This window comes from Rhododendron vialii, chromosome 9a (genome assembly GCF_030253575.1).
Source record: "Rhododendron vialii isolate Sample 1 chromosome 9a, ASM3025357v1".
NCBI lineage: Eukaryota > Viridiplantae > Streptophyta > Magnoliopsida > Ericales > Ericaceae > Rhododendron > Rhododendron vialii.
Window position 1 is genome coordinate 33119733 of NC_080565.1, and position 21943 is coordinate 33141675.

Sequence of the window (21943 nt, forward strand, 5' to 3'; positions counted from 1 at the left end):
CTTTTTTTGTGATGATTGAATGTTTGAATCTGCTGAATTTTATGTGGTAGCTTCGTATTCGGAACCTTGTGATTTTGTATATTTGACAACATGGTTTTCTTTTAGGGAATTTGGTTAATTTGATGCCTTTAGTTTCCCCAAAATAAAGGTCAAGTTGGCCTTTTGTTTTGTCCTTATTCAAAAAAATTTCTCATTTGTTAGTTTTGCTTCCAATTTTTGTAGATTATTGGTTTGTCTCGACGAGAAGAATCGGGGAAGTAAAAAATTAAGACTTTTACCCAATTTTTCTTTTGGAAATATACAAGAAAAAGCCCAAAAAATCCAGTTTTGTAGATTTTTTAAGAAAAAAAGGGGTTTCGGTCATTATTTTTTAATCAACGATCCACAAAAATATGGTGAAGAACTGATATATTTTTTTGGAACAAGGATAACAAAAAAAGTCCAAAAAGCCAAGTGGCTTTTTTTGTAATGATGAGTTAATGTTTGAATCTGCTGAATTTTACGTGGTAGCTTTCATATTCGGAACCCCTGTGATTTTGTATATTTTGACAACATGGTTTTCTTTCTGGGAATTTGGTTAATTTGATGAGTTTAGTTTCCCCGAAACAAAGGCCAAGTTGGCATTTTGTTTTGTCCTTATTCCAAAAGTTAAGGGAAAACCTAATCCAAGGTAAATAAAACTTATTTTAATTTCCCTTTACTGAATTCTCTATAGTTTGAAATGCTGAATCTTCTTTAATTTGCAAAGGTTTATGTCTCTCATATTCTTATATTTTACTCTAAAACATCACAAGGTCTGTCTGTCTCCCTCACTATGAAAATAGGCCTCCAAGTGTGTGGAAACAGGTGCCATTTGTGCAGCCTTGTTTTGATTGCTTCGAAGGAGGGCAAGAGGATAATTCCACATACCAACTCACCTAGGCAATTGCTTTTGTGCAGCCTTGTTGTTTTTTCCCTGTGGCTAGTAGAGTGATACGATGTTTCTTTTCCCCAGTGGTGATTGGGATTTGGGTTTTAATTGGGGGTTGTCTGTTTAGGGATCGAACGTGAGTGGTTTATGCACATGTAATTAACTAGAGCTCTTTAAGGATAAACAAAACTCATTGCCAGTTCATCTTTTTGATTCTGCTAGATAAAAAAATGCAGCATTATTAGATAGATCTTTTATTTTCCATAGGTAGGTACCTAACCTTGCCTACGCCTGTTCAATCACCCCTTTCATCATTTCTACTATATCACTTTGTTGTCTTGGCCTAGTTTTAAATTTGCTTCAGTTATGATATGGCTCCTGAGTCCTGACTCCTATTGATAAAGTAACATGTAAGTTTCAGCCTTTCATACTGATTTTATTTTATTTTTTTCTTGTAGGGAATGAAATGAAGAGAAGGACGTGTAGGTGATTTTCGAAGGCACAGACAATGGGCTGTCGCAATTGTCTGTTCCTTCAAGAGTTTTTTTCTCGTTTTGAAAGGTAAAATCCTTCGTTTTGAAATGTTTCTTGATTTTCTATATGCAAGTTACCTAGCTGGGAATGATAGGTTTGCTAGCTTCTGAATCTCACTTGCTTGATAAGGTATATAAGCACATTCGTAGGTGAAGATTGGTGTATGGATATGGAAACACTTCAGTATTCATGCATACCTAAGAAGCACGTGTATGGGTATGAGTGTATTTACTGTTAAATACGGCATGCCGGTGCTGTGAAACCTCGAAAATGTAGGGTGCAGGTACGGCTGGGGTACAACTGTAACAATTGAATTTCAAAAATATAGATCAAATTAAGGAAATAGCCAAATTGAATTGGACGACTGAGAATCCAACATCAAATTACTATTTAACGCCAACCTTAAGGTACAAATCAAAGTTTAATGCCATTTTACTAGAGAACTTATGGACCAAAATCTTTATTCTAGAATCATGCTAAGCATAGAAACATGAAGTCTTACCAACTTAGATTCATCTCTATATTGGGTATGGCTTGATATACATTGGGGTATTTTCAGGGTACAACAAAAATCATAGGAAAAAATCCTAGTACTTGTTTTGTGTACGCGATATGTATTTAGTACCATGTCAAGTACCGGCACCAGGTATGTTCAAGTACCGGCACCAGGTATGTTACAGGTACGATTTCGGCGGGTTTTAAAAGTATTTGTGCTTCGTAGATGCATACTCAATGTTTAGTTTAAGAAATTTAGGGCGGGTTTTACAGTTGTCTTTACGTTATCACTTAACATCCTTATTTATGTCCCCAAGCCCTTGGACTAATCTTTTTAACTGGAGTCATTGATTTTTGTAGTAAGCGCCTCAATGGAAATGTCTCAAAATTACATTCGCTGTGTTTGGTTCACAATTTTGGATTTAAAATTTTGAGTTAAAATGTAAAAACATGTGATTGGATGAGTTATTTCTGAAATAAGTGGGACCTCTTTACTCAGTAAAACCAGAGAAGTAACAAAAAAAACTGACGGATAAAGATTGAGTTGGCATGGACTTGACGTCACCCATTCCTCTCTCTCTCTCTTCAATACGTTTTGGCATTCAAAAATTACTTTCTGAAACAAAATCTCAAAATGGTGAATAGAACACAGTGATTGTTGCTCTTCCCTTTGTCTCAATAACCACCATCACCAAAACCGGTGCTTTTCTCCCGTTATAACTAAGAAAGTATAAAAGTTTGAAGGAGGACTTTGATTCCGTCATACATACAGCTTTAATCTTAATTCTCATCCTAACTAGGATCTAGTAATCTTATAATGCAGTTTGTCAAAAAATTTCTCAGATCTCGAACTTTCAGGATAGTTCAAATCCTGAAGAACTTCTCTTGTTGAAGGACGATATGTTGGTTCTATTGCTGTGCAATTCAGACCCAATTTTATGATTTTCTTCCCTTCTTTCTTTAGGCATCCTGATCTTCGAAGGCTACCAGCAATTTCTTTACTTATCTTTGCAGCGTTTCCAATACTTACCGATATATGTTGCCTTCTTGGCCCTTCTGAGAAAGGGGAATTTTGCTTCTTCATCAACTGCAACATAATCACCCCTAGGCTGAAAATATCATTCCATGGGCCAACCCCACCTGCATGAAAAACATCGAAAGTCAAGGGAAAACCTAATCCAAGGTAAATAGAACTTATTTTGAAATACTGAATAATCTTTAATTTGCTAAGGTTTATGTCGCTCATGTTATATTTTACTCTAAAACATTACAAGGTCGGTCTGTCTGCCTCACTATGAAAATAGGCCTCCAAGTATGTGGAAAACAGGTGCCATTTTTTCAGCCCTGTTGCTTTTTCCCTGTGTGGCTGGTAGAGTGATACGATGTTTCTTTTCCCCAGGGGGCAATTGAGATTTGGGTTTTAATTGGGGGTTGTATGTATAAGGATAGAACGTGAGTGGGTTACGCACATGTAATTAACTAGAGCTCTTTAAGGGTAAACAAACTCATTACCAGTTCCATCTTTTTGATTCTGCTAGATAAAAAATCCAGCATTATTAGATCGTTCTTTTATTTTCCATAGGTAGGTACCTAACCTTACCTACGCCTGTTCAATCACCCCTTTCATCATTTCTACTTCATCACTTCGCTGTCTTGGCATAATTATAATTTCTTTTTTGCTGAGTTGGCATAATTATAAATTTGCTTCAGTCATGATATGGCTCCTCAGTCCTGACTTCTACTGATAAAGTAACATGTTAGTTTCAGCCTTTCGTAGTATTTTTTTTTTGCTGTAGGGAATGAATTGAAGAGAAGGACATGTTGGTGATTATCGAAGGCACAGACAATGGGCTGTCGCAATTGTTTGTTCCTTAAAAGAATTTTTTTTTCCCCTTATTTTGAAAGGTAAAATCCTCCGCACAGACATAAAAAGACATAAGAAGTACCAGTACCAGGTACATTATGGGTATGGCAGGGTTTTAGAAGTACTCTTGCTTCATAGATGCATACTTATTGTTTCGTTCAAGAAATTTAAGGTGAAGCTGGTTTTTTGCTATTACAGTTGTCTTTACATTATCACTTAACATCCTTATTTATGACCCCAAGCCCTTTGACTAATCTTTTTAACATGTGTTATTGATTTTTGCAGTAAGCGCGTCAATGCAACTGTCTCAAAATTACATTGTTGCTCTACCCTCCGGTGATTCTCTCCATGTTTCAGTTTAGTGTTCTTTTACGATTTGTACACTTGGGAAGAAATTTTTTAACAGTTACTTCATCGTCGCATTTTGTTGAGGTTTGAGGTTTAGCTGCTATGTAGCACCGACACCGACACCGACACGCTAATGTTAAAAAATTGGAGGACACGACACATTAGGGGACATGCTTTAAATGATGTATATTTATACAATTATACGCATAAAAAGGATTCTATATGTATAATCCCATATATTGCTTAAATCTTATATAGCATCACATCATTTACAAAAGTATTCCAACAAAAAGCGTTTCATCATTTATGTGTCTTTGTCATCAATTAACGATCATATGGTATTATATAAAGAAAGACTTTTCTAAGCTTTAACAAGTGTCTTGACCATTTTGTTTAACACCCCGACATGTCTTGCGAGTGCCCCAAGAGTGTCCAAACTAAAAACGTTGAGGAAAAGCAGGAAATTTCGGATTTGAGTATCAGACACATGTTTGGAGAGTGTCCGAGAAGTGTCCGACACCGGTATGTGAGCTTCGACGAAGTGTCCGTGCTACATAGGGTTTAGATGACCTAATGAAAGCCGAAGTGATTAAGGCTTTCTGTTATCTTAGACGCGGTTGTTTATGATATATACCTCGGTAGAAGTTTACATATTTTTTTGCTCTTGACTACTGTCCAAGTTGATTTTGGTTGCGGTTGCATAATTTTTCTAGTGTTGAGGTAATTCGATAATTCAAGCTTAAACCCTGTATCTTTTGGCGGCATCCTCAATGGAAGGTCTTTACCACATATATTACCCTGAGAAGCTCGATTGAGTACTTATCAATGTAATTTGCATTCATGTAATGGTCAAACGAAAGCAAGAGTCTACCTGGATACAATGTAGATTGGTAGCCAAGAGTATAGTAGTCCATTGTTCCTCCCTCTCGAGCAGCAGCCCCGAAATCGCAAATGATGGGAGTGTTATCCTATGGGATAATATATTACAATGTCAAAACCATAGACTAAGAGTAGGAGAGATTAACAGATTAACAGTGGAGTCTTATACTCTTGCTCTTGTGAGGATCCAAACAATTAAACGTACTGTATCTAACAAAATGTTGTCGGGCTTCAAATCACAGTGTATGATTGCTGGTGTAGCACTGTGAATGTGGTACAGTCCTGCTGTTATCCCTCTTAGAATTTTTATCACTTGAGGCCATTGTAAATCTGTTGAACAGGTTTCATTGTGTGTTAATGTACAAAGGTTTAACCGCCTTAACAAACCAAAAGTAAACAATTAAATAATGATGAATCAAATAAATGTAGACTTTAAGCGTAGACGGGGAACTGGACAAATTCTTTATGTGCATTTTATTCATTCATGGAAGAACCCAATGGTGTGAGGCACTTTCCAACAAATCAAGAAAATGTCCATGTAGTTCTGTCAAATGGTTAATGAGGGGAGCTACAAACACACCCATTTGTAAGAACTCTCACATGGGATTTGTAGGTCCCAGATAGTGGGGTTGACACAGTCAATTCTTTAGTGTATAGCAATGAGTGTGTGTTCCTATTTTTTCCTCTATTGAATGACATGAAGACAGCTGCAATACAACCATAACAATAGCAACAGTATGATCAAGAAAAAAACAGCAGCAACAGTAAGAAAGGGATGGACAAGTCAATTAGATAAAGCTCTTGACATTGCCAAATATCAGGGTGAGAAGCAGATTAGAGAGTAATTTATTGCTTCCAAAAAGAGCAAGAAAGATAAATGCAGTTGCCATAGTTGAAAGCTGACCTTAATCGGGAAAGGAGACGTATCATACCAATTGACTCTATGGGGTTTAAAAATGGGCCAGTAAGTAGAAGAAAATTGAAATGAGAATTTGGGAAGAGTTTTTTGAGAAACCCAACTAACTAGTAATTACAGATTTTGCCAGAGAATTTACAAACAAACAGAACCAAAACTGCGAGAAACGGCCATAATATAACACAAAACAGACTTAATCAAGGCATCAGCCCTGCCTACATTACAAAGGTCAGAAATGAGCATTGAACAAATTGGGATTACCTTGGATCAAACAAGATCATTGCCAAGTCCTAACAGAAACCAGCCTCAGAGAATTACAGAATTTAATTGGTCCGGTTTTTTTTTTTTTTATCAATGGTCCTGTGACTTCTTTATGACAAAACAAGAACTTCATAAATGATAAAGATAAAAATAGGAGTACCGAATTAACTGGTCCTCTGACTTCTTTTTGGCAAAATAAGTACATAAAATTGACGATTAAAGTTAATCACAACCCCAAGAGAAACAAACCAGATAAGCCTAACTAGATAGAGTATGGGAGAATGACGCTCCTATTCAATATGCACCTTCACATTGACAAAATAGGTAAATTCCATCCGTTGGATCGAAACTACCTAGAGTAATTTGAATTTGCTAAATACAAGGGGTTTTGTGATTTGGCCGCAAAAATTTATACATACCATTTACTAAGACAATACTTACTACTATATTATATGGTTACACTTGCTATATTAGATTGGCTACACTTACCACTTACTAATGGGAGCATAATATATGGTTACACTTGCCATATTAGATTGGCTACACTTACCACTTACTAATGGGAGCATAATATATGGTTACACTTGCCATATTAGATTGGCTACACTTACCACTTACTAATGGGAACATCATGCCCCCATACCACTTGGTAGCATTACAGCCGGAGTCGACTCCATGGGGTTTAAAGATGGGCCATTAAGCAGAAGAAAATTGAAATGAGAATCCGGGAAGAGTTACCATACATCAAACAAGATTATTGCCAAGTCCTATTAGAAACCATTCTAAGCCTCAAAAAATTACAGAATTTAATTGGTCATGTGAGTTTCTTTTATCAATGGTCCTGTGACTTCCTTTGGCCAAAGAGAAAGAACTTCATAAGTGATATTAAATGTTAGTACCGAATTAAGTACTTCATAAAATTGATGATTAAAGATAATTACAACCTTAAAAGAAACAAACCAGATAAACCTAACTAGATAGAGTACTACAATGTAACAATAACAAGACGAAAAGCTAAACAAAACTTCCAAATCCCAGAAACAGCATAAAAATGATTATCATTTGTCAAAAGGGAACGTAATGTCCACTGGCATGTAGGTTTGGGCCAAAGTTGCAAATCTTGTCATTGTTGTAGCTTGTAAGAGATCCTTGCGATGCCTAGAGTGATCTGCATCAGTGGATAAGTTGTGCATGAAAGTAAATGAGAGGGGGCTCCAGCGGATGCCGTGATATCCGTACTTCCTTGAAGCTACTAGAAAAGGGATATAGAATTAGTCTGTATTCTAATGTGAAGAAAGCCATGATCGCCCATTGGATGCCTCAATCCGCAAAACAATGGAGCACAATTCATATGAGACATCATGGATTTGAAGGATTTGAATAAAGTCTCCACACTTCTAGAATGCAGTTTGTACAAGTCCAACTCACTATCTTAGAATTCAATTGGATAGATAATCGCTAAATATATCCAAACTAGATGAGTCCCAGCAACAACCTACTGAAGGTTCAGTGAAGAGAGAAGTTCTTCTACGCATGAAAGACTGGACAGGATTCTGATTTGATCCAGATCCAGCGGCAACATGAGATGGAAATGGGAGGATGGTTGTGCATGAACCAGAATTATGGGCTAGGAGTGGAAGCCGGCCGAAGATAGGGTGAAATATTGTGAAAGAAACTCAATCCCTTTGGCCTTAGTCCACCATGAAATAAACCCAATCCCAATGCCTTAGTAGTAAGGTAAGGACGAAAAAATGCAACAACGTGAAATTTGAGATGGAGAAATGCTCCCTTCTAGAGTTCGGAAATTTTCTTCACTAGAATTAGATTTCATCATGATGATTAAGTTATCATAAACTTCCGTCTTCCGTGAGTTACGCTTCTTCATACAAAACCCAAATTCTTGGTGTCTATTGCAAAAGGTTCTGAGCTATGAGCTAAAGAAAGAAACAGTACCTGCAATGCTGTTCTGGAGAGCACCCTTGCCAAAGTAAGGATAAACCAAAAAGAAGCGCGCTTCAGCTGGATCCTCTCCCACTCCCAACAGTTTGATCACGTTGGGATGATTACACATTTGTAAAAATTCGATCTCCTTCTGTAAACACAAATAGATATTAATACCACAGACTCACAGAGTCATCAAAACCCTTCTAGTCCCTTTTCATAAGTATTTCCCGCGAGAAATGCTTACCTCAAAAGAAGCCCAATTACCCCAAGCCATTCCACATTTAAACAACTTAAACCATGTCACAATCCACAAGATGACACCAGATGAAAGAAAATATCATTGCAGCCTATGTTACATAGACTTGCATAAATCTGTCGGGTGCCGAGTAGTACGTGCCAAAGTTTGGGGATTCTTCTACTTTATACATGAAGGAACACAAAAAAAACAACATAGTATTAATTTCCCCTTATATGCTTCTTTAGTTTTTAATGTTTTTCATTCTAGTCGAAAATACCTTCCTCTCAGCCATTGAAATCAGAATTGTGACAAAGAAAGCATACATCAAGTAGGCAGATTAGACACCATACTTTCAGTTCAAGTGATCTTCCTCCCTCTGGAAACTATGTTTGAAGTGGACTTCAAAAGGAACACTAAATGGTTGGAAGATAGCCCATCTTGCATGTAGATGAATACTCTTGAAGAAAATCTACACTAGGAACTATTTGAGACATACTTAGACTTCCCCAATCCACCTTAAACCTCGGTATTGTCTAAATGCGCAAGTACGTGTAAGAACACGCATTCATAACACTTTACCCTCTGCAAGACCTTAAGGAATTATCAACTCTACTCCAACACTCCCTCATAAAAGCTGAATTTTAAGTTCGGCAAGAACCTTGTCCATCTCCTCCCAACCTCCACTCCCATCTAAAGGGCCAAAAACCAATCTCTGGCCTAAAATCCTTAACAAGTTTACCTAAACAATTTCCCCAAACCATAAGTCAGACATCTCTACAACACTAGATGCCCACCTTTGTGTAGCAATTGAATGATTGAAACATGTGCTCATTTTTAGATTCCCTCTGCACAATCACTTTATTTTCAATTGTCCTAGTGCTTTAATGTAAGAAGTCATCTTCAAAAAGTTTTCCTCTCAAACAGAAGCTACAACCGGAGATGGTGTTTTCCAAATTTTTTTCATAAGTGAAAAAAAGAAAATGGAACTTGGATATCTTCGCAAAGGGACGCAAATAAACTTTAAAGACAGAGAGGGGGTAAGACAATAGAAAACGAGGAAAAAATAAAAAGGGGATAAAACTGCAGAGAAAATTGTATTTGAAAGATTGAAAAAATGTGCCTAACAAAGAGGACATAATTAGACTAAGAATACAATTCTACATTAGTGCTTTACCAGCCATTCTTCTCTTTTCGCTTGCCCGGCCTTCGAGGCTTTTACGACGATGTTTTGATCCTCAAGATGCCCACTATATATGTAACCAAATCCGCCTTCTCCAATAAGTGTTGCAAAGTTGTCCGTGAATTGTCTAATCTCCTCAACAGTAAATACAATTGCCCTGTAATGCCAACAGATCCACCTATTAGTGTCTTCGTCTCGACAAGAGGGTTCAAAAAAATAATCAAACATGGTCCAAATTTCAACACATTTAAAAAAAAAAATTGCCTCCAATTACTCCCATCTAGACGAATTGCAAAGAGAAAGCATTTTGAACCAAATCTAGAAAATCCAAAACAGACAAAATTAGCCTAACTAAACAATTAAGTCCAGACAGTTGATATTGTCAACATAATATGGTCAATCATCTAAAAATTAATAGCGACAAAATAAGTCAACCAAATAATTTAACTGAACAGTTGGTACTGTCAAGAAAATATTTCGTCATCTAAAGACGAATGGTTACAAGTTGTTCACCATAACAGCTTCATAACTAGTAGGACTTTCACTTGAGAACATAAGAGGAGAGAACTTCTTTGATGCCACATGATCTTTTTCCTTTTTCTGAAAAGTCTTGATCGTTTAAATTCCATTGCATTTGTCTCTGAAGTAGCCTTCTTCAAAATACTCATAAAGATTTACAAGATCATGTTCTCCAAGGGATGTGTTTGCCATAGCAGTTCTACATACATGGAGTATAATTCAAAAAGTATTAAAAAACAGCTCTTAGGATGTGTTCCACCGACTAAAATAAGTTTTTATTGTGAGTAGGGCTGCAAATGAGCTTTGCTGAGCTCAAGCTCGCTCGTTTACTAAACGAGCCAAAAACTCGAACTCGAACTCGGCTCAAGCCTTAATGAGCCAAGCATAGTCATTTACCAAATAAGTCACTTTAATTGAGGCAAGCCTCCCCCAACGAACCAAGCTTTTGTCCAACGAGCTAAGCCCACTTGGCTCATTTCCTAAACAAGCCGAAAACTCGAGCTTGAGCTCGTTCACTAAACGAGCCGAGCCGAGAACTCATGAGCGGCTTAGTTTATTTACAGCCCTAATTGTGAGAGAATGGGTCTTGTAAAATGAGAAATAGTACTTGAAAAATAATAACCTTAGTGGAACGGGGCTAAATACACAATGAGACAAGAAAATTAAAAGAGTAACTTACGGCGGAGAAGCGTGGGTTCCCGCCGTCGGAGGAGCGTGGGTTCCCGCCGGAGAAGGCGAAGAAGGACCCGACCTCGGAGAAGGCGAAGAAGGACCCGACCTCGGAGAAGGCGAAAAAGTCGTCCTTGTTCCTTCCATGCTGATTCGCGGCCTTCTTTCAATAGAATAATCTGGATGATGGTGGGATTATAATAGTGTTAACAAACCAACCCATTCATAAATCACCTTAGTATTGAAATGTAACAAGCAATTGAAATGCTTGCTACTCACTTAGAAAATAGACCACTCCGATGGGCGTTGTGAGTTGAAATGTTCCCTTTAATCATTGTAAAAACTTCGTCCATAAAAAAAAAAAAATATATATATATATATATATATATATATATATATATATATATATATTGCTCAACTAAAGAAAAATATGGATTTTGATAGTTATGAAGATTAAATTAGATCAAGGGGCACAATGACATCACACGCGTAACAAGAATGGCACAAAGTTGGAACCCTCGAACTTGAATAACAAGAGTGGCAACGAAGTTGAAACCCTTGAACTCAACAATTATGAACCACCAAAGACCCGAGATACAAGGATAGCAAGACGCCAACTGTAAAACAAAAAACAAAGTACATGCATACAAACAGAGCACAAAAACAAGATGAAAAAACAAAACCAAACACCTATTTCCCCAGTAGCAATATCAAGTGAAGGACCATGAATCCAAGCAAAGATCCTCCAGCTACAGTCCGCACCAAACCAGGTAAAATAGCAAATAACAGAAATGAAGTGGCTATAACCATCCATCTCAAGCCCGGATTCCACCACAGCCTCTGTTTTGGCAACCCAGAACCATGTAGCATAAAAATACTATCATTTGCTGCCCCTAGGTATATCCATTTTGCAACAATAAACTAATTAATTCTAACCATGACAGAACCAAAACCAATTTTTACTCCATAAATTCCACAGTGATACAGTTACACTTAAAAGCCGTAGAGATCAACATCAGGCATACAAAAGTCCCCAAAAGAGCAGCACCAAATTCCTAACAATCACAAATTTCAATTTCAAGGGAAAACACAAAAGTCCCAAATATACAAAACCCTAACTTCTCAGATTTAACAAAAACGAAAGCAAAATTGCAGAAAAACCTAAAATGGTCATGGTTACATGCACTATTTTTACAAGCCATAATCGGATTAACCCACCAATTTTCACACCCTAACTAATCGGATTAACCAAAACAAATTGCAGGACAACCAAAAAAACCCTAAAAATAGCCCCAAATTGATTTCGCGCGATGCATTGCATTACAGGACGCATTAACAAAATATAACAACACTAAACCAAAAAAACATGGATTACAGCCGTATCAAAGGAACAAAAAAGCCCCAAATTTTGAAACCCGAACTTACTATTCAGATTTCACTACAAAACCCGAAAAAACTGTAAAAAAAAAAGAAAGAAAGAAGAAAAATCTAATAAACATACCTACACTATTCAGGGTTTACATGATTACCTGTATTAGCTTAAAGGATGGATCGTTCTTAGAGAGTTGGAGCCCCACGATCTTCTTCTTCAAAAACGACTCACCTTCTTCAAGTGTTGGAAAAGAATCGCGAGCATCATCTTGCTATCGTCTTCTTACGTGATCTGATCGTCGTTCCTCATCGTTTCATCTTCTTCTTCTCTTTCTCTTTCTCTCCCTCTGTCGATGTGTTTCTCTCTCTCTCTCTCTCTCTCTCTCTCTATGTCGCTGTGTTGAGAGCAGAGAGCGTATCGAATGAAGAGAAAATATCTCCAAGTGTGACTTTATATACATAAGGGCAATTTCGTCTTTTCAGGCTCATTTAACTGTCAACTTAACGCCGTCTCAATTAAATTGGCGGGAAGGGGGTCTTTTGGCATTGTCAGCCAAAGGAGGGGAAGGCAGTGAAATTTCAGATACCTCAGGGGGGTATCTGTTGGTGTCAGAAACCTCAAGGGAGGTAAGTGAAATTTGCCCTAAAAAATATGACACTAAAACTGCGCGCTCTCTCTCTCTCAAATTGGAACACCTCTCTCTGACCCTAAAACAGCTGCCTCATTTTCTCTTTTCCTTCCCCTCCTTCCCCCTTGGGTTTATATCCAAATATAAGCGGTGAAAGGGGAGGGATCAATCCCTACTCTAATTTCCCTTTCCCCTACTCCACCAAAACCGCTTGTCGTTCACCTCTTTTGGATTTGCAGTCGCGTGGTCGCCAGTAGTTTCATAAGTCGCTGACTTAAGAGCTTGATCGGTAAAGCGCTAGGCAAGAGAAGGGTTGCTCAATGACGGAGGGGAGTGTATTTTGTTGCTTTATTTTGTTTTTTGTCCGAATTTAGTCCGGACTCCGGTGGTTTGTTGGGCACGTGCTTAGTATTAGTTTTATTTTCTGCGACCCTGATCTCGCTAGGCGAGTTTGAAATTGGGCTGCACATACTGTACTCTGATTGTCCTCTCTAATGGTTTGTCTAGTTTGTGGACGTTCATTTGCTCCCATGGGGTTCCTCTCTGTTATATAGATCGACTTTCGTCTCACAGTTGAATATAACTTCTCACATTTGTCAAAAAAAAAAAATCTAGAAAATATGGAGTAAAAATTAGTAGAAAAACGATGAAATAATTGTTTATAGTAAAAAAGACAACAAGTATTCAAAACTATGATCATAAAAGGCTGGATAATTAGGTCCCGTTCTGCTAAGGAAAATAAGTACTTATTTTATAAATAAGTATTTTTTTAAAATTAAATGTGATGCATTGAAAGAGAATGACATGTCTCATAAAGCGATTGGCTGTTTGGTTTCGGCCGTGGTGGACATTTGTTTTGGGTTGGTGGTTGTTCGGATAGGGTTGGAATTTCTGTTTTCTTTTTTGTTTGGTTTCGAAGGTGTAGTTTTTCGGCTGGTGTATGGTGGTGGCGGGGCACAGGAGCAATGGTGGTTCTGATGGCAGTTGGGGGTGGTTTTGGTGGCAGCTTGATTCTTGGTTTTCACGGTGGAGTGGTGTGCGGCGGCAATGAGTGAAGATTGGGATGCGAGGCGTTTGCGGTTAGCTCGGAGCATTTTTTTGGGATCAGCCATATACATCAGGTCCACAATGGTCTGCGCAATAGTGGCGGCGTTTCGAATCTTGATCGATTGTGGTTCTGGGTTTTAGGAGGCAGCATGTTTCACGGCGTACAGGGCAGGAGTTCGGATTTGGGGTTGTTAAGGGTTTTGTTGGTCCTTGACCAACACTTGGGTGTCGGGTAGCTTTGAAGATTAAGTAATTTTAATTTTTATTTGCACTTGTCCTTTTAATTTTGTAATTTTGCGAATTCAGAGATTAATAAAATTCTTTTTACTTGTAAAAAAAAAAAAGGCGAGACAGAAGTACTTAAAAAATAATAATCTTAATAAAACGGGGCATTAATCTATTAACTCGAAGTGCATAATTTAAGCATGGCTCGACTTATATATGCCCAAAGCTGGCCATGGGGTTACACCCCTACCTCTTGGTGATGCCCTTGTCCATTTTATCAACTCAATAACTAGCTCCATGTAATCTTGTGTTGGAAAATATTATAGGATATAATATTTTATTTTAAGTATGAATGAAAATTGATTTATTTTAGAGTTGCATCTTTTCATTGGCACTTTTTTGCCGTGGACAGATGCGTCCTTCACGAATAGATGTGCCTCTTCGTTTAGGTGGCTTTTCGTAGAGTTACGAGTTGACCTATAAATATCATCTCCCTCATTCATTTTTAGAGATTGATTTTTCTTTCATTCAAGTCCATTCATATGAGAGAGAGTTACAAACACAAGATGGTTCGCCAGACCCTCCAATTGAAGTGCTGCTTTGGGGGATTCTGATCAAGTAGTGTTGGGAGACAGTAGTCCAATGCAAACTGTGAGCACCGTAGCGGGGGCGAAATCTGTTAAGTATAGAGTGTCATACACAAACACTCGTCTTGATCACCAATTTATTTCCATCAATTTTCAGATTTTGAGTTCCGATTTTATTGCACTCATATTATTGGTTTTATCACAAATAATAAGCATATTTTTTCAACAATCTTAAGACAAATTTGGTTTACTTTTTGTGTATATGATTAGCGAATAGAATCAAGTACTGGGATACGCTTAGTCAGTACCTATATCATCCTTGATTTTGCTTCTGGTTTTCTGGCGGTTTGCATGGGTTCGTGCCGTTTATTTATTATTGCCACACAAATATTTAGAGTACCTTCACATGTTTCTAATTGTGATGATGATTTGGCATCAAGGATATTTTCGATCAGTCAATTTGCACGAGTTATTTGTTACTCTTTCTGATCTTTTGCTATATAGATAGAAAAGCCCGCTTGCTTACCTTGGAATTTGACTCTAATCTTCTTTCTAATGATCACGGCATATGTAGTAGATATTGTTCCGCGTGGATGGACACAATGCTTGGTTTGTACGTGTCTGTTGGGAACCAACATTTCCATTGAAAAACGTTGTGGCCTTTATTTTCTAATATTGTTGAACGGACCTCACATTGATTCTTTCTGTGATGCCATATGTGTTCGTTAGTCTTAATATTATAACGATTTCTGTGAATCTTGTAATGCATATATAGTGATCATTTGCAATGGTTGGGCAAGTTTGGATAGGTGTGACTATCTAAAACGTCACCATGTTATATCTAAGAAGATGAATCGATGTGTTCATTCGGAAGAGGGTTTGAATAAGTGTGACTCTCTAATTTGTATGACTCTAGATATGTGAAGATGTGAGAACCTTGGGATTCAAAAGGTGTGACCCTTGGGATTAAAGGATGTGACTATTGAGTTCATGTCAAGAGGTTTAACTAAGGGTTGCGACCATTGTAGTTACATCGAGAGATGTGACAATTGGTAGATAAGTCACAAATTCAATGACTTTTCTACAAGTCACTTGGGCGAAATCTATTGGAGGTATTAAACATGTAAATTCATGTTTTGAAATTTAGTTTAAACCCATCAGATTGGGTCGCTATGTTTGACTTGGCATGAAACTCAAAATGAAATATTTTAGTTTCTACGATCTTAAGCGGTTGGTAGTTATCAACAACTACGCCCACAAGATACTTTTGAATGAAGTGAAATTGGTTTATATGCTATAAAGAGTATCTATTGAATCGACAAAGATATTTCTTCTTTTTTTTGAAACAGTCACATCATTTAACAAAACCCGAATGTAAAGATTACATCACAAATTACAGGAATGCACCAAACTACCTATACCCGAGCCACGAGTTACTGTATTAAGTACACATGCTACAGACTCAAGGACACCTTGCAAAAGCAGCCGACACAAGTGTCGACATAAGAATCCCGTCCGGGGCAAGGCAGAGAGATAGTAAAACAAAATCCCGGCACAAACCATTAAAACACTAAGCACAAATGTAATCACACAACAATAGAAAGCAAGCGAAAACAAATATCTGCTCCCAAGGACATGCATGCAAGGTGCAGTTAGCATAAAATCATCTCAATTTAAGTATAGAGTTACTCGATATTGGGTGAGGCACTCAATGTGGGGGTTGTTTCTTGCTCCTTTGTCTTGGAACACGAGAGATGAAGAAAAGTTTAGACATTGTTTGTGTCATGTCATAAACTACGGAAATTATTTTGTTGAATTCTGAATTAATTTCAGAATTGTGGAGGAGCATATTTATAATTTCCACAAAGTCAAAATATGTGTTGCACTATTGGAGATGCCCATTTATACTCTTAACACAATAGTGTTGTGATTCGAGTATTCAATTTAAAGTTTTAGAATCCAAAGGTGGATTTACATTTACAATTGGAGTGCAACAGTGATTTGAAAATCCCCATGCGTGTATATCAAGGTCTGTGATGAAGTCTGATCAACTCATTGCATTAGACAAAAGGCTAGTAAGTAGATGGTTGTGCCATCTCTTAGAGGATGTTCCAACGAAGGTCCAATTATGTGCATTATGTGCCAGAGTTGTAAAGTGATGGCCATCAATTGTTAGAAAGGCATAGAAGACCATGTGTAACGGTAAGTCTCGATATTAAAGACATTGAATCGTTAAACATTTGTTCTCATTTGAGAATGAAACGTCAAAAAATTTGTTACGGATTCGTTGAGTATGGAGTTTTGACTAGGGAACAAATGATCATCGAGGGGAATGAGATTAAAGCCTATTAATTAAAAGTCTCTATAACGGCAACCCAACCTAGCTGACTGGAGATCCCAAAATCTAGGTTCAACAGGACAACCGAGTTGTATGAGACTTAGGAGTATCACTAAGAAGATATCTCTCCAACTCATTCCTATGGTAAAAACAGCGATGCCAGCAATGTTTTAGGTTAAGTTTAACTTTTAATGATTCTTATACCTTGGTAAATCCAAGTGGGGTATAACAGGATACCCTTAATACGAGATCACCTATGTGAGTGTGAAGGGGCCGTTTCTGTGAGAATTTTCTAAGGCTGAATTCTCTAAAGCACTTTCTGAAACCAGTCGGTGTTTCAGGGCCAAAATGGGCACAACCGTAAGAACCAATTGTGTTCGGAAAGATTCTGTGTGAATTCTATTGTCTTGGTTTACACATAACGCTGAACAGTTCAAGGCATCACGTACACTGGTTAGCAAGTAAATCCGATAGTTTTTCACAAGGAAAGGTTCAAAGCCAAAAGCTACCTATCCTATGCAAGAAATTTCCCCTTGTATTCTCTCTATCATTTGCATTGTTTTGCATTGCTTATCGAGTCAATTTCATTCATGTGGGGGATTGTTGAAAAATATTATACGATATAATATTTTATTTTAAGTATGAATGAAAATTGATTTATTTTAGAATTGCATCTTTTCATTGGCACTTTTTCGACGTGGATGGACGTGTCGTTCACAAATAGATGTGCCTCTTTGTCTAGGTGGCTTTTCGTAGAGTCACGAGTTGGCCTATAAATATCATCTCCCTCATTCATTTTTAGAGATTGATTTTTCTTGCATTCAAGTCCATTCATATGAGAGGGTTACAAACACAAAATGGTTCGTTAGGCCCTCCAATTGAAGTGCTGCTTTGGGGGGATTCCGATCGTAGTGCTGGGAAACAGTTATCCAATGCAAACCGTGAGCACCGTAGCGGGGGCGAAATCTGTCTTAAGTACAGAGTGTCACACACAAACACTCGCCTTGATCACCAATTTGTTTCCATCAATTTTCAGGTTTTGAGTTCTGATTTTATTGCACTCTTATTATTGGTTTTATGACAAATAGTAAGCATATTTTTCCAACATCTTGTCTCCTACACTTGTTGGATTCTAGCTAATTGTGCGCCAAATATCACCATGGGTAATTTGGTAGATTAAACCGAAGACGGAAAAACCAAACCTGCAAGTAATTTTCCCCGAATTTGACTCAATCTACCAAAAACCTAACATGGAAACAATTGGATGGAGTACCCTTTCAAGTGATAACACACACCTCTATAAGGAGCAATAAGCCCTATCCAGCATCAACAAGATAGCATTTGCCTATCTATATCTATACTTCTATATTACTATTACTACATATTAAAAAAGCAAAGTGTCTATTAACGAGAAGGCCTCACATCGCAACAAGTGTCATGTATTGATTGGATCACAATTACCAATTATTGTTTTTGTTATTTAATAACCAACCATTGATTTATGGAAAACTTTTTGAATTTGGAATGGCTTCTGTTAATGAGGTTAGGCCAATCACTGATTTACGTCTCACTGCTCACTCTCAATGTGTATACAAGCCTTCTCAGCAAAGACTTCTGGCCGAGAGTAGTTCATATGGTGTGGATGCAAGTGTAGAGGATTAAGTTTCTATTGTAACAAACTTAGTTAGTGGAATGTCAGTTTAGTAAAGTAGTTAGGGTAGTCGGTTTAGTAAAGTAGTAAAAAGTATTCTGTTGTGTTTTGTTGTTAGCAGTATAAGTGAATATCGATTCTCATCTGTATGATTCAGTCAAGAATTCAATGAGAGATTTACATTTTCTATCAGCTTCAAAAAGGAATCCTCATTTAAAAAGCATTGGAAGTACTCCGTATATATTAATATTTAAATACTTTGTGTGTTGATGCACGAGTTTGCTGCTAATTATTACAGTAATAAAAAAAAAGTGCATCACTACAATACTACATTAATGTAATGTTTGAAAAAATTGAAATTCATCTACGAAGGAATTACCATTAGAAATTGTGAGTTTTTATTCTCTTGTCAGCGCATTTTTAATTATCCTCGAATCAGATGCACTCCCCTCCCATCTAGGACATAGGTACAAGCAAGCCAGAACGTTGTGTCGGGTAACCTTTTCTACGCAAGAGATATCTAAGGCACATCCTTGTTTGTTTGTTAGAGACTTAAGACACCAACATGTGTTCCATCAAGTGCCCCAACACTAGGGCTGTTCATGGGCCCGACCCACCCGACCCGACCCGAAAATAGACACAACGGACGGTTCTGATTAGTCATTCGGGTCGGATTCGGGTTGATTTAGTCGGGTTTCACATTTAGTCGGTCGGGTGTCGGATGCACCAGATCATTTCTCGGGTGACCTGAACCGACCGACTGATTTTATTATAAAACTGAAAAAAAAACCCTATTATCTCCATTTCCACTTTCCCATCCCGACTCCCAGCGCACAGCCGCACACCACTCCTCCACTCCTCCATTTCACCCAGCGCACACCACTCCTCCATTTCACCGGCCACTCCTCCACCCAACGAATGGCGTTCTCCTCCATCTTCCACCCAACGAATGGCGTTCTCCTCCATCCTCCGCCCGACGAACGGCGGCGTCACCACCTCTTCCTACACGGCGTCCTTGTTGCAGTTGTTCCCAGACATCGAGAAAGAGAAGAGCGAAAATTTGTAGATCTGTAAAAGAACGAAGGTTTTTAGGAGGAGAGAGAATAAATGTTTGCAATTATTTTCTGTAATCCATGAAACAAGCTCCACAATGATTCTTAGTTCTTACGACCGAAAGACTTCCTCGTCGAAGAACTGTTCAAACTTCAAAACCTTCTTCAGTCCTCTTATTTTTCTGAACTGTTCTTCGATTATTTTCAAACACTATTAATCTTTTTTTCGTTCTCATTTTCTTGTAGATCTGTGATTGTTAACGTGATTTTGTAATAGTTTGCTGTTAATTGTGATTGTGATCTGGTCTGTGATTTTGATTTCTAGATCTGTGATTGAGTTTGTGACTCCGTACAAACGCGTCGTCCGACCGAACCCGACCCGAACCAATGAGCAATCGGTTCGGTTGGAACCCGACAAGTATTTCGATCGGGCTCGGGTGACCATTTTAACAATCCGACTAAAATCGGGTCGGGTTCAACCCGAACCCGAACCCGAAAAAACCCGACCGATGGACAGCCCTACCCAACACAATCCTAATATAAATATCAAAATATTTTATATTAAAGTGAAAGTTGTAGGCAATGTTCCATTGAAAATTTAACATCTAAGTACATACTCTTTTCGTTCTATATTAAGAGTCTCACTCTCTTTGGCAATTTTTCAAATAAAAAAATTAACTACTTTTGTGTATAATTTTTCAAAATTTTTCCACCGTATTAATTAAAAATCTCGATTAGTACTTTAACTTGGTGCGAACAAAATTAAAAAAATTATACACGAAAATATTTAATTTTTTTATTTGAAAAATAATACGACTTTTCGTGATGAACCCTTAATATAGAACAAAGGAGTATGTACTAGTTACCTTAAAATATGGGTAGAACCATAGAACCGGTTACTACTTGATATTTCCGATGGAATTTGTGAGCCATCAGGTTGCTTAAGAAAGTGTTCTTCCATTGATATCGCGTGTAGGGCTGCAAACGAATCAAGCCGTTCGCGAGCCGCTCACAGCTCGACTCATTAGTGGCTCGTTCAAGCTCGGCTCGGAAGTTACACGAACGAGCTCGAGCCGAATTTTTTAGCTCGTTTTGTAAATGAGCCGAGCTCGAGCTAAGATAAGCTCGGCTCGAGTCAGCTCGCGAGCCGGGGTATATATACTTAAGTTTAGGATTTTTATTGTTATTTCTTAATTTGTTTTTTCTGTTTTCACTTTCTAGTTAACCAAGAGAAGCGAGAGCACACGCATACCAGTACACTCCCGCTCCCTAGGAAAATGAAAAATATATACTTTCACAATCAAAATATTTTTGGTTGTATTAGGCCTATGTGAGGATATATATACATTTTTCGTTGGTTCGTTAAGACTCGTGAACAAGCTCGAGCTCGAGTCAAGCTAAGGCCTGCTTGGCTTGAGCTTGACTCGTTAAGTTTTCACTGAGCTCGAACTCGTGTTTGTTAGAAACTTAATAAACAAGCTTGAACACCGTAAAGCTCGGCTTAACTCGACTCGGCTCGTTTGCAGCCCTAATCACATGCATGCAGCTCTTAAGAATCTATGAAAATGACAGCTCGTTTCACCATAGCATCCGGAGGAAAAAGAAACTTCACCATGTGTTGCACTGGGTGATAACAAGTAAAGACCCTTTGCTATTTGTTCCTCAATAATAGTCACATGTTTTGTTGGTTCCAATCCACCAAATCGCTCAAGCAAATCACACACATCTCAAATGCATGCAGCCCCATATGATAGTATCAGAATCGGAGGGGTTGTAGTGCACTCGCGGCCAATCCAGCCGTCCATCTTGGCAATGAACGGCTCAAATTTTCATCCGAACAATGGACGGCACCCCGGGTCCGATAATATCACGATGAGACTTCTTAAATTGAAATTAATTGAAGTCGGATCATCAAGCCATCTTGAACGTTTTCATTGTCCATACCTAGTATGATGCTGTTACAATATTTTTGCTGGTACTTTCATGTACTTCTTTCACTGTGAATTTGAACCGTTTATGTGTTTTTCATGAGCACTTTCATGTACCATATCAACCCTCGATGACAGGGCGGAACTAAGAATCTAATCTGCCTTGGGCTAATCAATTTTTAATAAAAAATAAATACATATATATATATATATATTAAAAATTGTATAATTAATGTCTAGCAAACTTGTACAAAAATACGTAAATGTTGAAAAGTAAACAGAAGAAAAGTATGAAAAACGTACACTATTGAAGTTGTACCCTACTTAAGTTGTGTCCTACGTTATTTTAGAGGGTATG

The 21943-nt window shown here is 37.8% G+C and overlaps 2 protein-coding genes across 4 annotated transcripts in view; one reads left to right on the forward strand and one right to left on the reverse strand.

Moving 5' to 3' along the window:
• Positions 1 to 21943, forward strand: part of LOC131301196 (probable serine/threonine-protein kinase PBL11) — a 51146-nt gene that overhangs the window by 18001 nt on the left and 11202 nt on the right. The gene's annotated exons all lie outside the window — the stretch shown is intronic.
• Positions 7100 to 12555, reverse strand: LOC131301197 (probable serine/threonine-protein kinase PBL3). Of its 3 annotated transcripts, none has more exons than XM_058327366.1 (5): positions 12287 to 12555; positions 10768 to 10936; positions 9564 to 9726; positions 8161 to 8299; positions 7100 to 7375 (listed from the first exon to the last, which is right to left on the reverse strand). In XM_058327366.1, exons 2-5 carry the CDS (start codon positions 10902 to 10904, stop codon positions 7266 to 7268), a joined length of 549 nt encoding a protein of 182 aa, XP_058183349.1. In that variant the 5' UTR covers positions 10905 to 10936; positions 12287 to 12555; the 3' UTR covers positions 7100 to 7265. The 3 variants fall into 3 exon arrangements, with proteins under 3 accessions (XP_058183349.1, XP_058183348.1, XP_058183347.1); XM_058327365.1 differs by having other exon boundaries at positions 7100 to 7456; XM_058327364.1 differs by having other exon boundaries at positions 7100 to 7459.

Coding starts and splice junctions, on each gene's coding strand:
- LOC131301197 (XM_058327364.1), bottom strand. CDS start 10,904: ATGGAAGGAACAAGGACGACTTTTTCGCCTTCTCCGAGGTCGGGTCCT. Junction 8,300..9,563: donor CGAAAAGAGAAGAATGGCTG/GTAAAGCACTAA, acceptor TTGTGTTTACAG/AAGGAGATCGAATTTTTACA. Junction 7,460..8,160: donor TCTCCAGAACAGCATTGCAG/GTACTGTTTCTT, acceptor TCCCTTTTCTAG/TAGCTTCAAGGAAGTACGGA.